This window comes from Polypterus senegalus, chromosome 5 (assembly GCF_016835505.1).
Source record: "Polypterus senegalus isolate Bchr_013 chromosome 5, ASM1683550v1, whole genome shotgun sequence".
Lineage (NCBI taxonomy): Eukaryota > Metazoa > Chordata > Cladistia > Polypteriformes > Polypteridae > Polypterus > Polypterus senegalus.
Genome location: NC_053158.1, coordinates 22,084,702 through 22,103,428, shown reverse-complemented (window position 1 = coordinate 22,103,428; position 18,727 = coordinate 22,084,702). Strand labels below are relative to the sequence as shown.

At 41.1% G+C, this 18,727-nt stretch overlaps 1 protein-coding gene across 1 annotated transcript in view; it reads right to left on the bottom strand.

The window, feature by feature from the left end:
• Positions 1 to 18,727, bottom strand: part of sema5a (sema domain, seven thrombospondin repeats (type 1 and type 1-like), transmembrane domain (TM) and short cytoplasmic domain, (semaphorin) 5A) — a 788,567-nt gene that overhangs the window by 203,280 nt on the left and 566,560 nt on the right. The window contains exon 11 of the mRNA XM_039754371.1: positions 12,027 to 12,234. Coding sequence (XP_039610305.1) covers positions 12,027 to 12,234 — 208 coding nt within the window. The remainder of the gene's footprint in view (positions 1 to 12,026; positions 12,235 to 18,727) is intronic.

Below are 18,727 nucleotides of genomic sequence, written 5' to 3'. Positions count from 1 at the left end.
TATTTCCTTATTAATACTTGAGCTTGTATGCCAGGTTTCTGACGCTGAGGATTAACTGTGCACAAGAGTGAGCCGGTTGTACACTTTTACTTGGCGTGTTTCATGCATGCAATTACCTTGTTATGTAATACTTCCCGCAGACCAACAGTTTATTTAGTACTTTATTTAGCTAAACACGTGCAGGTGGAAGTCTAAGGAATGATAGCATGCTGACCGTGGCGTATTTTGTTTTGTACTTCAAAAGTTCCATATAAGCAAAAACCTTTGTGGCTGAGGGGGCCACTCTGGTTTTCAACAGGAACAAAAAGAATTTCTAATGATAAAGACCCTCTTTCATAATACCAGCAGCAGAGATCCCAGCCACCCACATTGTAAAGGCAATGTCCATATTGTAAAACATTGTGCTGTTTGCCTCTCTTGTAATCAAAAAATGAAAACGAGTGGCAACTTAAAAGTTGGAAACTATCAAGTTAAAAGATCAACAGATCAAAAAAAGGAAACAGGCAGCCATCATGTACACAAATCCAAGAAGTGATGCTTCGCTTTTAGATTAGCTGGAGACTGAATAAATATTCCACCCCTTATCACCGAACTCATCTTTACAGACTTACATAATAATATTGTATATAAGGACGTGTCCCTTCTACTATTTATATATTGTGGCACGTGGCTGGGGGTGGTACCCAGCCGGGACGCCCAGGAGGACCGGAGGAGGGCTTGCGCCTCCTCCAGACCACGAGGGGGCGACCGCCCTGGTTGCACTGGGGACCACGGGTGCAGAGCTTGGAAGCTCAACCCTGTAGGGGTCCGTGGTCACCACCAGGGGGCGCCCCGGTGCCTGTAGAGCCCTGGACTTCAGCACTTCTGCCACACCAAGAAGTGCTGGGGGGAAGAAGACTGGGGACACCCAGAGGGCTTCTGGGTGCACAGCCGACACATCCGCCACACAGGGGAGTGTTCGCGGAGGAGTGTCATGGAGCAGCTGGAGCCCATATGGGCTCCTATAAAAGGGGCCGCCTCCCTCCATTCGGAGTCAAGAGTCGGGTGGAAGCGGACTGGAGTCTAGAGAGAGAGGAGTGGAGGCGGCCAGAAGTAAGGCACTGGAGAGTAAGGCCTGGACTTTGGGGGATCGGTGCTGGAGGCACTGGGTTGTGCACTTGACTAACTTGTAAATATTTTAAATAATAAATGTGTGTGTTGGGTGTCAAAACGATGTCCGTCTGTCTGTGTCCGGGCCACGTTCCACAATATCTACATTTTATAAATTGTATGGATTTACTGTATTTGTTTAGTTTTACTCTGTTACTTATTCATTAATATTCTTACCTAATCTTATTTGTTTTTTGCTTTTCTTGTAATTTTCTCTTTTACATCTTTGTAAAGACCTTTGAGGTAAATTCTTTATATGAAAGAGTGCAATAGCAAAAAATGTTGTTGTTGCTATTTTCTATGTAATTCACTAAATATACAGGCAGCTTTGCAGAAGCAAGTACAAAAACCAGATGGCTTTGTGATAAATGAAACCTTTACCTGCATCCCTTTTGTTGTTGTTAAGCAAATATCTCACATCACTCTGCCCACATGTTTTCCCAGCTTGTATATGTGATCCACAACTCTGAGTTTTCATAACAATGCGTCTCTCTAGCTTTGTTTTTCTAAGCAGCTGAGCTTGGAATCACTAAACCAGAAACCAAAACCAAAAGACAAATTCGACCATTCAAACAAATCAGCCAGAAGTCAGTCAGGATACAAAGGAGCTTGTTTAATAAAGAAACTTTGAGCTTTCATGTTATTCAAAATGCATAATTCTTGAAGGTCTTAAACTAATTTGTTTTTATTTATAAATGACCACCGCTTGTAAAGTCAGTTCTTTCATATTCCCTCACAATAGTCAATCTCTGAAAAAAAAAAATAACTATATTTTAAGACACAATTTAATTGTTTATTTATTCATCTACTAAAAACATCACATTTGCAGCCAATGGTGTAATTTAGACTATAATTTGAATTAGTAATGTCACACACTGAGCTTGCTGGATTTTCAAGATTTTCTTCAAACTACCATAAATGTGGTAAATAAGCAGCACCAACTCTGGCATGTCATACAATAAAACTCCATGTAATACATTAAGATGTAAAATTCTGAGATTAGTCTAACTGTAACCTGAAATACCCAAGACGTAGGTCATGTAACTCCACAACGTCAGACATAAAAAACACTCTTCGAGTCAGATAACCTTCAAACAACCCTAATCTTAACCGTTGTGAATGCGGCCCGGACACAGACAGGCGGACATGTTGTTTTCCACCACCACACGTTTATTTACAAAAATATTTACAAAGTCAAAGTGCAGACACGAACCCCAACACAGTACTGGCCACACAATGCCTTCTCTTCGGGCTGCCTCCACTCTCTCTTCTCCTGCCTTGTCCTGCCTCCACCCGACCAGCCTCGAATGAAGGGAGACGGCCCATTTATATCATCCCGGATGAGCTCCAGGTGTGTCCCTGAACACGACCCAGTGTGGCGGAAATGCCGGCTGTTCTCCCGGAAGCTCTCCGGGGTCCCTTCTCTTCTTCCCCCCAGCACTTCCTGGTGTGGCGGAAGTGCTGAGGTCCAGTGTCCCCAAGGCATTGAGGCGCCCCATGGCGGTGACCACGGGTCCCTACAGGGTTGGGCTTCCAAGCCCTCTACCCGTGGCCCCCAAAGCAACCAGGAAGGTAGCCCCCACGTGAACCAGGGTGGGCATTGACCCTCTTCCGGTCCCTCAAGGCGACCCGGCCGGGTCGTTGCCCCTGGCATCCCTGACACCGTATTGTCTAATCTGAACTATTTCGTGAAACTGGGCATACAATGGGCATTTTGTGTTGTAGACATTTCATGATGTTGAGACTTTACGTGACTGACATCTACTGTTGAAAATCCCAAAGAGGCCAACACCAGTCATTAGGGGAGATTGAGTTTAGCGGGGTAATTTCAAAAGAGTAAATGTGATAAGTGGTCCGTTGTGCAGTGCAGGTTTTAAATAAATAATGTCATCCTGAGAGCGTGCAGGCTCAGAACGGGTGGGGATGCTGGCATGAAGGCGCCACTCCGGGGTTGATTGCATTGCTTGGCTGATCACACATCAGTCAGGCGCCTCATTCACACCTCGGAGTGTGCAGAGGGTCACATCTGCACCTGATCAGGGAAGGCAGAGTGAAAAGGGGGAAAAAAAGAAAGATGCAGAACAGAGAGAGAAACAAAGAAAGAATGGAAAGAACAGAATGGCCGTTAAAGGAAAGAAGGATAGAGATTGCAGGATCGGGAGATGCCATGGAAAGGAATGGACACAGATGGTTGGGAGTGAGCGTCAGTGACAGGAGCCTGGGGCTGAAGAAGGGGTTACTCTTTTGGGAGCAGGAGTGGCAAAGGCCTGACAATGGGGACCTGAGCCAGGTATTTATGGTTGACTGCACCTGTCCAAAGATGTGGGGTAAAAAGGAGACGTTGGTTTTAGAAGGATGCACCAGAGCTCGTCAGCGTTTTATGGAACTGCTTCCTAACTGTGAGTTTATCTTTATATTAATGGAAAATTTATTTCTTGGATGTTTTAACTTCCACATCGACTCTGTGTTTTTATGGATTATTTGTTCATTTTTGGATTTGATGATCTTCACTTTTTGATCGATTCTAATCAAAGCCCTGACATGTTTTGCAATTATGCCTTACTGGATGTATGTGTCCTCATTTTCCTATCATTTTGACAATCGATGGTTCTGGCAGCAACAAGGAAGCGTAGGGCTGACCTGGACCATCACGCTAAAAAAGTAAGAAAATGTATGTGTGGCATAACATTCAGGTGGATTTAGAGACTTGGTTAGCTGTTTAAGAGTTTTTGAAGCATTTTTATGTGCATTCACATGTATTGTGTAAGAACACTAGAGGGTGCTGTTGCCCCATGAACCCAACAGACAGATGCGCAGACACAGAGTAAAAGCACAAAGAAGTTCTTTTAATTATTCTTCTTTTTTAAAAGTGTCTTTTAAGCACCACAGCCGACCATACACAAATAAACCAATGACAAATAATACAATTTTTTTCCTCCACACCTCCTAACAAGATCTGTCAACTATCTCCCAACTCCAGCTCTCCTGCTGGGTCTCCACCAGTCCTTTATATTGTTCTTAACCCGGGTCAGATGGAGAATTACCAAGCCTTTAATCAGCTCGGAAGTGCTGTGAGGCTTCCGTCCTCATGACTTGCAAGCACTTTCGGGCTGTAAGGGAAGTATGACTCCCCAGGTCCTTTAATAGCTCCCCCTGGTGGCACCCACGGCACCCAACTGGGCTGAGAAACCGGACTCCAAGTCCCAGGATGCCCTGCGGGGATCTGGGGTACAGGTACACTGCCATCTAGCATTTTGGGGGAGGCAGTGTCCTGAAAAAGCTGCCTTCCCTCATCCTTTCACCTCAGGGGCATCCTGGCTGGGTTGAGCTGCTGGCCGTTCATCACAATTGTAATGCATGAAGCACCTACTGCGAAAGCCCGTATCCGTCTCCATCTGTCCGCATGAAACAACTCGGCTCTACCCCAGTGGACCAATTTTGTTGAGATGTGGCACAATTATTTTTCAAGGGAATTCGACAGTTTAATTGTTGTTCAAATATCTCAAACAGATATTGCAGTACAAAGTTTTGAAATTTCAAAAATTCCTATTGAAAAGCATAGGTGAATTTGTGAGTTCGTGCTTGTTAAAACAGAGAAACTTTCTGTGCAGCTTCAACTAGGAATGACTTTATTGTCTCAATTTAACCTTAAGAGTGGATGCTTGAACTTGTATATTTTGTATAGTTTTCTCTTTTACTCATCTGACAACCTCTCGAATGGTCAATGCAATTGAGTCAGACACTGGGCAGAGCACATGCGTGCAAACAGCTCTCTCCTAAAGCAGCAGGAGAAGGGCACTGCTGTGTAAGTTAACTAATAAAATACAAAAAAAGTCACTCCTCTGGAAATAAATGGATGGGGGAAAAGTAATTATGGAAATATACTTAATACTGAATTGAGTGAACAACATGATCTGCAGATTGTTATATTAAAGAACTGACATTATCAACCTGCAACTAAACAGTGATTCCAGTAATTACTAACATGGGAAAGGTGCAGCTCCTCTAACTGATACAAACAGAGGATGGGTTTAAAAATGGACAGTGGCGTCAGGAGGTGGAAAGATTCCATGGCTTAAGCAATTGGTTTCTGGCACTCAACCCCTGATCTTTCTTTCCCAGATATACACGAACAATCACAGTAATCCCCTGACCTTCTTGCACATTGTGTACCATTTGTATTTGCGTTATACAATAAATCAGTTCCTTTCCAAGTTCTGACTTATGTATGTAATTTTAATAAATTACCATGTTTTAACTAATATTAATATAGAGATGGGGAACTGATTTCAGTTGCTTTCCTCCTTTTGCATGTGTTGAGAAGTCAAGAAAAATGACACCTAACCCTAACCCTAACTAAAAACATTACAATATGCGAAATTTCAAGGCAACTCAGGCCCCTTCTTCAGGCAAGATGTAATCAACATTTTTTTGATCAACATTTTGCCTGAAGAAGGGTCCCGAGTTGCCTCAATAGCTTGCATATTGTAATCTTGCTAGTTAGCCAATAAAAGGTGTCATTTTGCTTGACTTCTCAACACATTCAGAATGGCTAACATGGTACAACACCCTAATACTGCTACTTTTGTAGGGTAACACTGATACTGAATTTATGGTAGTATTAATAGATATCTTTCAATTGAATACTGCTCTATTGAGTATACTTTCAAAAATGTTAATCTCAAGAAAACTGAACAACAGTTAGCCACAGTGCTTCTACCACTACCACACATCATTCAATGACATTTTCACATCCCTTGAAATAGACTCTGCTCTGTATGAAAGTCATTGAGCCACCCCAAGCCTATTTGTGCTCCATTTTTTAACTCCAATGTAAAGTGCTGCTAAAAAAGATATATTTAATGTCATCTACCTGCATTTGGAATTGCATTCTATTATTCTGCTATTTTGAATACAACTCACTGTTACAGAACTATTTATTAAACAAAAAATTTAATATCTGACTCTTGCATGAAGTAAATAAAAATATGAAATTTATTCTATATATTTAAAATCCTAAGCCTAAAAGTGCAACAGTGACATTTTTATGTCACGTTTTGTCACGCTTTAAATCAGGCTTATTTTAAAGCCTACATATACAGTACATGTTTGGTATAATTCTTTTCAGAATTTATTGAACTTTAATGAGATGTTTTTAGATTTTTGGATTTCTATTCTTTTAAATTATAAACTCTTTGTGACAAGAGATTAAACCACGCCTGGGGCCGGAAATAAAACACAAAGAGCAGGACAGCTGCTGTTCAGGCAGATCACGTGGCATTGCATCAGCAGCAAGCCAGCAGCTGATCGAGCAAAGAGGAGGTAAAAAAGAAAAACTGTATTTGTTTACCATTGTATCACCATTTAAGAGGGGGTTTTGGAGGGGAGACTGCATGTGCTTGGTGTGCATTCAGTGACGCAAAGTGGCTGGTGCTTAGTGCAAGCCGGGGGGGTTAGCAAATGAAACGAAAAGAGGGAACCCCCTAGTGCTCACATAATGTTCATATCAGTTAACTTAGTGACTGAACGCATCAGAATGTGACGCCATGCATACATTATATAACTTGTTAAATTTCCTACTTATTTCATCAAAGAGTTTATTTTCACAATTGTGTTCATTGCATACTTTTGTAACAGTGAGCCATATTCAGAAATCACAGTGATAACAGAATGTAATTCCATATGCTAGTGTTGTACATATCAAAGGCACATGGCTGGCAATGCTTTCAAAAACAGCAGATTTGATGTGATGTCAAGATTGCTGTGCTATTGTTAGGTGTTGGATGTTGAGGGTCTAATTTCTTAAACATACAAATTACCCAAAGATATACCCAATGGAGATTTCAAATCTGAAAATGGCAGATGGCAGATTTACCATAGTAGGTGCTTTGTGAATAAATTATGATGTTGGAGAAATATTGTATTATTATAATCTTTAGATAAGGCAGCCATGAGGTTGTTTTTAGTGTAATGGAATACATTTGAATTGTTAAAACAGAAACTTTTTCATATTTTAGTAATAAATGTTACAAAATGTAGGCATAAACTATAAAACGTTTCTGTTTTAAAAATGTGTTTACACAGATTACTGTAGAAACGGAACACATGTGAAATGCATGTATTCCAAATAACGATCTATTATTTCCACACTAAAACTCCACTTCACTCCCAGATAATCAATCAAGGCATGAGCTGAGAGAAGTTCGTGCACGTTCTAAGTCGGTGGGGGGATGGAATAGCCGGCTGCTTGCAGCTTGTTTTTATCAGCACATTTAGATGACAAAAGACGCTGGTGGAGAGATGAGAACGGGTTTAAGAAGCGATTTAAGGTGGGACGGATCTAAGAGTTCTTTCGTAGGCTCTGGTAATTCTAGTGTTAATGACGGTACCAGCCATTGAATGAGTAAAAAAAAAAAATATACAAAATAAGTTAAAGTAACTGTTCTCAGGGTAAAATTGACAAAATAAAGTCACTTATAGGTGATGTTGCAGAGAATATTTCTCTGGTTTAAATGAACTTGTTCACAAATTCAGCAATTCTTTTCAATGGGAGATTTTGACATTTCAAAAATGTGTACGGCGTACTGTAGTCACAAAATCTCGATAAAAACTGAGCTATTGTGACAAATTTCCTTGGTGAATAAGTGTGCTACATTTTAACAAAATCAGTCGACTGGGAGACAAGTTGTTTCATACGGACAGACAGATGGACATGGCTAGCACAGTTTAGGTGCCTTTCGCGTTATGTGAAAGATTATATTACGTCTGCTAGACAGTATGCTTTCAATTACACAAAGGTTTCAGGGTTCACACTCAGAGACAGGGCAGGTTTCTCCCTGTTTAATGTACATTGCCAAGCAATAAATAAAAAGGACATTGACGACTCCTACACATACCACTTGCATGCTCTTAAAAATGTAGTGGCCAAAATGATGCTTAGGATGTGAAGTTAGCTTTAGGTGTTAAACAAATGTTACTCTTCCCAGTTGCATTAGTGTTTATAAAATGATGCTCTGGTCTATAAGACATGGCATAAGAGCATAGTGCAACCATAAAATGAAAGGTAGCCTGGCAATAACCAGAACAAAACCACAGAAATGGCATGGCAGCCATACATCCATCCATCCATCCTCTTCCGCTTATCCGAGATCGGGTCGCGGGGGCAGCAGGGTGAGCAGAAATGCCCAGACTTCCCTCTCTTCGGCCACTTCTTCTAGCTCTTCTGGGGGAATCCCAAGGCTTTCCCAGGCCAGCCGGGAGACATAGCCCCTCCAGCATGTCCTGGGTCTTCCCCGGGGCCTCCTCCCGGTTGGACATGCCCGGAACACCTCACCAGGGAGGTGTCTAGGAGGCATCCTGATCAGATGTCCGAGCCACCTCATCTGATTCCTCTCGATGCAGTGGAGCAGCAGCTCTACTCTGAGCTCCTCTCGGATGACTGAGCCTCTCATCCTATCTTTAAGGGAATGCCCAGACACCCTGCGGAGGAAACTCATTTCAGCCGCTTGTATTCGCAATCTTGTTCTTTCTGTCACTACCCATAGCTCATGACCATAAGTGAGGGTAGGAATGTAGATCGACTGGTAAACTGAGAGCTTTGCCTTACGGCTCAGCTCCTTTTTTACCATGACAGACCGATGCAGAGCCCGCATCTCACTCTCCATTCTTCCCTCACTCGTGAACAAGACCCCAAGATACTTGAACTCCTCCACTTGGGGCTCTCAACCCTGAGAGGGCACTCCACCCTTTTTCGGCTAAGGACCATGGTCTCGGATTTGGAGGTGCCGATTCCCATCCCAGCCGCTTTACACTCAGCTGCGAACCGATCCAGAGAGAGCTGAAGATCACCCCCTGATGAAGCAAACATGACAACATCATCTGCAAAAAGCAGTGACCCAATCCTGAGTCCACCAAACTAGACCCCCGCAACGCCCTGGCTGCGCCTTGAAATTTTGTCCATAAAAGTTATGAACAGAATCGGTGACAAAGGGCAGCCCTGGCAGAGTCCAACTCTCACTGGAAACAGGTTTGACTTAATGCTGACAATGCAGACCAAGCCATGACACCGGTTGTACAGGGACTGAACAGCCCTTATTAGGGGGTCCGGTACCCCATACTCCTGGAGCACCCCCCACAGGATTCCCCGAGGGACACGGTCGAACGCCTTTTCCAAGTCAATAAAACACATGTAGACTGGTTGGGCAAACTCCCATGCACCCTCCAGGACCCTGTTAAGGGTGTAGAGCTGGTCCACTGTTCTACGAGCAGGAGGAAAACCACACTGTTCCTCCTGGATCCGAGGTTCGACTATCCGATGAACCCTCTTCTCCAGGACCCCCGAATAGCCTTTTCCAGGGAGGCTGAGGAGTGTGATTCCTCTGTAGTTGGAACACACCCTCCGGTCCCCCTTCTTAAAGAGGGGGACCACCACCCCAGTCTGCCAATCCAGAGGCACTATCCCTGATGTCCATGCGATGTTGCAGAGGCGTGTCAACCAAGACAGTCCTACAACATCCAGAGCCTTGAGGAACTCCGGGCGTATCTCATCCACCCCCGGGGCCCAGCCACCAAGGAGTTTTTTGACCACCTGGGTGACCTCAGCCCCAGAGATGGGGGAGCCCACCTCCGAGTCCCCAGGCTCTGCTTCCTCACTGGAAGGCATGTTAATGGGATTGAGGAGGTCTTTGAAGTACTCCCCCCACCGACCCACAATGTCCTGAGTTGAAGTTAGCAGCACACCATCCCCACCATATACAGTGTTAACACTGCACTGCTTCCACCTCCTGAGACGCTGGATGGTGGACCAGAATCTCCTCGAAGCCGTCCGAAAGTCGTTCTCCATGGCCTCCCCAAACTTTTCCCACGCCCGACTTTTTGCTTCAGCAACCACCGAAGCCGCATTCTGCTTGACCTGTCGGTACCTATTAGCTGCCCCAAGAGTCCTACAGGACAAAAGGGTCCTGTAGGACTCCTTCTTCAGCTTGATGGCATCCCTCACCACCGGTGTCCACCAACAGGTTCGAGGATTGCCGTCACGACAGGCACCAACCACCTTACGGCCACAGATCCGGTCAGCCTCCTCAACAATAGAGGCACGGAACATGGCCCATTCGGACTTAATGTCACCCACCTCTCTCGGCATGGCAGCCAGTTAACATAATTAAAATATTGGCAAAGTGAAACTAAAATGAACAATACTGTCTTTCTCAACAATTTCAGTGATTTCTTTAAATGCTACCATGCATGGAATGTAATCAGTAGACATTGATGGCCTGGGGGACGGGACTTTCTTGTATCAATCCATTGATAACTGAGCTCCTTTACAAACGACTACTCCGTGTCGTGCTGATGCAAGAATGCATGTTTGTCTCACTTGGGTTAAGTTTATAGTTTATTTCCAAAGCCCTGAATCAGTGACACACTTGCCTAGTTATTTTTTCATTATTTTGATGAACATCTTAACTTAGAAAGAATAATTTAAAACATACCCATAACAGAAAGTGCACCATATTTGGATATAGGCTATGTGTCTATGTTAGAGAGGCTGATAAATATTTGATTACGCATCCATTGAATAGAAAGTGGTCTTTACTTAGGTCCCTCAAGGAGTTGGGGTTGTTTATGAGTATACCCTGCATACAGACTCCATGCCACTAGGTATCACAATATTAGTAGGAAATAAAATCCACAAACCATAGTGAGACTCTGGTCATATTTGTTTGGTACAGTTTGTGTAAGCTGCTCCAAACGTTTCTCATCTGTTAAAGTATCAAATTACATATTTGGTATTGCAATATGAGTGCAATAAGGGATGAGCCTTCTAAAAGATTAACAAATATGGCTGAAATCTTCACTAGTCTGTCTGGAGATTGGTCTCACCCCAGACAGCCTGAGACCAAAACTCCATAGGCCCTCACAGGCCTAAAATGAAGCCCTGGATTTTAAAGTTACCTTAAAATACCTTTATAAGCCAATGATAACACTAAAATTGATTTTCTAGAGAGTGGCATTATAAAAACATTTGACTTGTAAAGATAAGGCCAAAGGTGAAAAAGTGCAAAAATGGATTCAGGCAAAAAACAAGGCCACAGTGTTTACCTAAAAACACAACCTATAGTAAATACGTCCCAAAACATTTCCTAAGGTAAAAATGAGCAAAACGGATGCAAAAACACAAACACTAGAAGTATGACACTTACAAAACTACACTAGGTATACTGTTAAACTGAGAAAGCAATGCTTTTAATGTAGAGGACTGGATGGTACAATTGGTCAAATGGCAAGCAAAGGTGGAAACCAAAAGTCAGTGCTAACCCATAATTAACAAAAACAAATAAAAATTACACATTAGAATTAATGAAAATATGGATTAATAATGAAAAACGGATACAAAAAACCTTGCTGAAATATAACAATTTTCCCAATTTTATTTTGTACTTAATTTTTTTGTTCCCTTTCACTCTGAAAGATTAATATGTAAAAGTGAACAATTATGGAAAAAACTCAGAGGTGCAAGTAGGTTTTGAACTGTATATAAATGAATAAACATTATTAAAGAAAAAATACAATAAAGCATTAAAGTTTCTGTGACCCTAGTATTTGTGCTGTATAACTATATTAACATACTATATACAGTAAAATAAAACAAAGCTTTCATCTGCTGTAATAAATTCTGTGACTCTCTGCTTGAGTAGATGCAGTGATCATAAATCCAGCCATCCATTTATGAGACTGATTATCCCATTCAAAGTAGCGGTGACACAAATGTCTAACAGTGTATTGTATAATGCAGTAGTAAATTCAAAATGTAGAAACCAGTTCCTCTTGGCTGAAACATAAAAGTGAAGATAAAATGCTGGACATTTTAAAGCTCTTACTTGTAGGTTTTATGGAAGCTGCAGCGCATTAGCGGGATCTTTACCACATGGCTTCGGAGTCCTACAAACAGTATGCTTTTACTGTGAAGAATTTGCAGGCTTCGGATGGACTGTCGTTTGCCGGGTGGGAACAGCTCAATTTCTTCTAACAAGCAGCTATCCGTTGATTGGTTCAGTGGAGAAAGGACTTTCTTGATGGTACCATAATCTAAGAGAAAGAAAAGACAGTGGATATGAATGATTTGCCTCTCACCATGTTAGTATGAAATGAATTTGTATTTCCAAATTTCCAACATACACTCTTAAAAATAATGGTTCTTTAACGGCACTTTATAGTTCTTTACTGGGTTGTGCGGTTCCTCATAGATACACTTCTTGACAATAGAACCATTTCATTCTGGGAAAGGTTCTTTGCGTATGAAGTTGTGCTTTGGAAAACTTCCTAATATGTAGAAAAAAACAAAATCTTTAATGTATGCTAGGCTACCTAGCAGGACACTGAAAGATTAGGAAAGCCTGGACAAGGCCTGTGCTGCTGGACGTATGCAGCAAGAGCCCTTTTGAAATCAGGATCCACCAGTATTTCACAAGTCTGTTACCTTCTATACATGGTTATTTACTGTATGGTTGCCTGTTATGGATATACGTAAATAAATAAATGGTTCTTTCTGCAATCTTCACAGGATGGGTCTTTTGGGAACTAAAAACTGTTCTCCTATGGCATTGCTTTGAAGAACAACCCTGGCACCTTTATTTTTAAAAGAACACATGTAAAATTTGATGTGAAAAAAAGGATATTCAGTCCTCTAGATTCATAGATACGTAATGAGAAAATGCTCAGTTGTTACCATTATCAAGAGGATAGATAGATAGATAGATAGATATGAAAGGCACTATATAATAGGTAGATTATATAGATGTGAGGCGTACTACAAATGTGTTGCTGTTGGCATGAAGGACCCCGCAGTTGCGTTTCTAGACACACTTCTGCTGAATAACTTGTTGGCTGAAAGTCCTCAGTGTTGGTGTGCCAGGGATAGGATATGCAGCATTGTTCATAATGGCACTCAGTTTTGTTTTAATTCTCTCCTTCTTTGTGACCTCCAGGGGAACCTATAACTGAGCCAGTCCTTTTAATTAGCTTGTTTATTTGGTGGGCCTCTCTTAAAGTAATGTTGCTAGCCCAGAACACCACAGTGAAGAAAATCACACTGGCCATCAGAGAGTTATAGAAGATGTGAAGGATGTCACTTCCCACATTATAGGAGCACAGTCTCCTATGGAAGATGAACCAGCTCTGACCTTTCTTTTATAGTTCCTCTTTATTCCAAGACCAGTCCAACCTGTCATTAATGTAGACCCCCAGGTACCTGAAGGAATGCACCACTTCTACATGCACTCCTTGAATAGTGACCAGACACAGGGGATCCTCGGTGCGGCGAAAGTCAATAACCAGTTGTTTGGGTTTGTTGATATTAAGATGCAGACTATTCTCTTTGCACCAAGAAACAAAGTTCTCCACCTGACTCCTAAACTCTGTCTGATCCCCTTTATCGATCTGCCCTTAATGTCTTCTACCCTACAGGCCACGCAGTATGTGTGCTTTTTCACATCATTTTGAGCATTTGATGGAATGTCAGTTAACCAACCTATCAATCCATGAATTTAATGATGATGATCGCACTTGTTGATATGTCGAATATTAGATTACGCTCCTGGAAATCACAAAGTATGTCACATTTGACAGCACCATGACCTTCCAGCACAGTTTCGCATTTCCAAAATGTTGCGCACTCATCGCTTTGCCTGAAAGCCAGTAATGTGCTGCTTGACGGAGCCACTGACCATGTGAAGGCTTTATGGGTACAGCAAGTTCAGCTGTACTTTCTGCACTTTTCTTTCTTTTTTACCATTCTGACATGATACATAAAACACGTGATATCGGATAGAAGGGTCTCTGTTTGTCAGGTCCAAAGCACACGTTTGTTATTCTTTGTAGCTGCAGTATATGTATTGAACTTTTTTGTGACCACTTATTGGTAGTCTGCTCTCACACACATACGCTGCCGCTATGACTTAAGACAGGTTCGATTTTGCCAGGGCAAGTTGTTGGGTATGTCAAACTATATGACTGCCATATTGCACAGAGTGCCAGCTCAGAGGCTAAGGATCTGTATTGCTATCGGGAAGGTTGCTGGTTCAAATCCTATTACGGGCCACTGAGGATCTTACTGGGCCCTTTATCGAGGCCCTTAACCTGACAATTGCTCCAGGAGTGCTGTAAAGTGGCTCAGCCAGACCCTGAAAAGACAATTTCCCCTTGGGGATTAATAAAGTATATCAAATCAAATTACGAGATTATGCCACAGCTGCCTCTGACTCACTCAGATAATGTAAGTGAAGTCTTTGACTGAAAATTGCTTGAAAAGTCTTGTAATGTGACATGTGCGCCAATTGCACAGACATACTTAGTAGAAAAAAAAGACAAATGCAACAGACTGGCACCATTTACAAGGCTGTTTTCCAGCCTTATGCCCAGTGCTGCCAGGATAGGCTCCAGCAACTGTGACCCTAAATTGGATTAAGCTGGTATGTGAATGTTACGTTACAGTATCTGTAAATATTTGTATTATATTACAAACATTTACTTGTAAAACATCTTGGGATGATGTAGACAGTGAAAGATTATTTTATAAAATAAAGGTTAACTGGTAGTTATGTTATTTTTTTTTCATTATGAATTTTATAGGCATTTAACTTCTTTCTAATTTCAAAATGATCCATTTGGGCATTCATCTTCTGATTAAATGTCTTCACTTTAAAAATATGCAGACAGTCCATCATTGCAAATTAATCCAATATTTCTGGACAAGGCTGCAAGGCAATGATTGCTTTTTGTAAGCTGTGATACGTAATGTGCTCTCCTTAGTTTCTAACAATAATCTAAGAATCTTCAATGACAGGAGGCAATGTTATATTAAATTAAATTCAGAATAATGAACAATTGGAACAGTTTGCCACATGGCATACAAAACATTTTGCTGCTTCATCCAAATGACAGAGAAAAAAAAAATGAACCCTTTAATAAGAAAGAGATCATTAATCTGAAATGACCAGGCAGGTGGCTTGTAAACATCAGGATGGAGAGGCTATGAATAAGGTTGGCCTTATATAGCCACATAATATAAAATGGCTTAAATTTATTTTTAAGTACAAAAATGCTCATTTTTTTAGTATGTGCAACCCGAGCACATGCCACTTCACCAGTAAATAAAAACCACAATAGCTCTCTCTGCAAAAGCTCCCGTGACATAGCAACAGATGAGCCAGAAATCGCTTGCAGAAAATGACTCACAAGCCTGCCTTTAGTGAGGGATGACAAACACGAAAGTGTTCTGCATACTAAAGGAATTTAAAAAAAAAAAGGTATGAACGTCAATCCTGTGACAGCTTAACTATTCCAGAGTTAATAAGAACAGCATGAATGGATAGTTAGTCTCCATATGTAACAGCTGACTAGGTTTTACCCGGACTGTAGAAGTGTTCTGCAGTTCCATAAAGGAGCTGGCAAGGGGTTTACTTCTCTGGAATCTGCGGGAAACATACAGGTAAAGGAATGAGTTGTGTGCCACTTACAGTTTAGATGGTAGCACAGAACTGTAGGTTAATTGAGGGGTCTACCAAGAAGAGGACAACAAATAACATTTAGTGCAGTGGATAAAGCTCCTCTGGGTAGTACGCTGCAGAAAGTCACTATATTGCTGCATCTCTACAGGGTAAGTAGAGGATTATGCATACACTTTATAGGGGCTCTGTAGGGTCTGCTCTTGTAATTTGTCAGCTGCTCTTATGAAAGATGCAAGTAAGAATTTTATTATATAACTAGCTGTGTAAGTAAGCCTGAGCTGTAAAAAGCCCGCGTTCTTAGAAATTATTGAAATCGTCAGAAAAAAAATTGAAATGGAGAGTTGGTGGTTTTGTTTTGCGGACGTGCTTGCCCCCCTCGTCTATCAGTGGTTAAGTGAGTTTCTCTCTCCTCGGAGGTTTTGTTTTGCTGCTGTGCTTGCCTCGCTTGTGTATTAGTGGCTAAGCGAGTTTGTCTTTTGTTGGTGGTTTCACTTTGACGACAGAGTCGCTTTCTTTCAGCTTCATGCTGTAGCCTCACATTTCTTTCTTCTTCTGACTTGTTAACTTGGGGCCGTCTTGCTGGCTCTTTGAGCTTCATGCTGTAGCCTCGCACTTCTCGGGTCAGACAGACAGACACACACACTTTCACGTGTAGACGTTTATATATAAAACTAGCTGTGTAAGCCGTGCTGTAAAAAGCCTGGGCTCCTAGAAACTATTGAAATCATCAGAAAAAAAACTGAAATTCGTAGTCAGCGGTTTCATTTTGCAGATGTGCTCACTCCCCTTGTTTATCAGCGGCTTAGTGAGTTTCTCTCTCATTTGTCTTTCCTTGCCGGTTTCACTTTGGTGACAGAGTATGGAGGAATATTTCGGACAAAATGAAATAAATAAATAAATGCGTAAATAAATAAAAGTACTGTGAAATGTGAGCATAAATAAATAAATGTGTCATGAAATGAGAGCCTTAATAAATAAATATGTCATGAAATGAGAGCATAAATAAATAAATGTGTCACGAAATAGGTTTTTCGTTGCTTATTTATTTATTTCATTTTGTCCGTAACATTCCTGCAAACCGTCATGAAATACGGCTTGAAATAAAACTGTTACTTTCACTCGTCAAAGTTGAGAGGGTGGGCTCTAACACGCCCTCTAGTTACTGATTGGTGAATCGATAGCACACGGATTAATTAGAAAAATGCTTACTACTGCCGATGAAATGGATTCTGCCGAAGATATTACGTATTTCAGAGAGAGAATTGAAGATTTATCGGAAGAAATTACAATGTTGGCTGCCCTTTTAGACTCCGATATAGATGAAACTGTTTTTGAAATTATCGAAGAACAGGTGGAACGGACTCGACTTCACTTTAGTTCTGGTGACGCAGTTCCCTGCTCTGGACGTCCATCCTTTGACATTCCAGCTGAGTCAATAGAACACCTTCTGTTATGCGGTTTAAAAGTATGACAGATTGCAGATCTATATGGTGTATCGGAGAAGACGATCACAAGGCGAATGAGCCAGTTTGATACGATAAGCTGCAGCGGCTGTATTAGTTTAGGTACTTTGACATGGAATGCCCAAAGCAGCTCCAACTAATATTTTGAACTGAACAAGCGGGTTAGAAAATGGATGGATGAACAACTTTACCACTGATCAGAGCTGTACAGTTGTTTGAAAAAGTAGTTGCGAATATGCAACTGACTTTATACTTGTAAAACAAGGGTCAAATACTATACTACAATTCTAAAAGGGCTGCCAACATTGTAATTTCTTCCGATAAATCTTCAATTCTCTCTCTGAAATACGTAATATCTTCGCCAGAATCCATTTCATCGGTAGTAGTAACCATTTTTCTAATGAATTCTTGTGCTATCGATTCACCAATCAGTAACTAGAGGGCGTGTTAGAGCCCACCCTCACAACTTTGACGAGTGAAAGTGACAGTTTTATTTCAAGCCGTATTTCATGACGGTTTGCAGGAATGTTACGGACAAAATTAAATAAATAAATAAGCAACGAAAAACCTATTTCGTGACACATTTATTTATTTATGCTCTCATTTCATGACATATTTATTTATTAAGGCTCTCATTTCATGACACATTTATTTATTTATGCTCACATTTCACAGTACTTTTATTTATTTACGCATTTATTTATTTATTTCATTTTGTCCGAAATATTCCTCCATAACAGAGTTGCTTTCTTTCAGCTTCATGCTGTAGCCTCGTACTTCTTTCTTCTTCTGACTCGTTAACTTGGGGCTGCCATGCCGGCTGTTTGAGCTTCATACTGTAGCCTTCCAGGCTGGACAGACAGACACGTAAACTTCAATGCATAGACATTTATATATAAGATGTGCATATGACATTAAACTTGACTATTCAAAGTAAAGTCCTGTCTGCCTGTCTGTCTGTCTCTCTGTCTGTCTGTCTATCTAACCATCCATCCATCCAAGGAGTAACGAAGGTATGGTTGGCCATACTGGATATTTTTACAAATTGCTTGTTGCAAATGCAGCTGGTGTTACCACTTTACAGCTACACATTGTGCTATCTGAATGAATGAATTTGATCTCAGAATAACTTTAGGTTCTGTCTTCTGGAATGTATGTTTGTAATTTTTGTAATTTTCTTCTTTTTGTTACTGTAATATAATCTTGAGTTTGCATCTAATACATTGTCAGCTATTCTACTGATTATTTTCCACTATTATTGTAATTAAGGTTGAAAAAGAAAAGATCCCTTTACTGTGGACACACACTGGTACACAGTCTCTGAGGTTCACAGTCTGAATATTCAATTTGTTTCTTATTCTTTAATAGTTAGTCCTTGAATTAAATGTAACACATATTAAGCTCAGCTGCCTAGCCTCTGAGGTTTTATTCTGAAACACATGTTAAGAAATGGTGCTTAATCTCCAAAATATTTTCTATGTAACGCACGCTACGAAAGCTAGTTAGCCCCTGAGGTTTTATTGTAAAGCACACACTAGTTAAACAGCGCTTAATGTCTATGGTTACATATAAAACGTAAATATTAGTCTTACTATATAGGAGTGGAGTGTA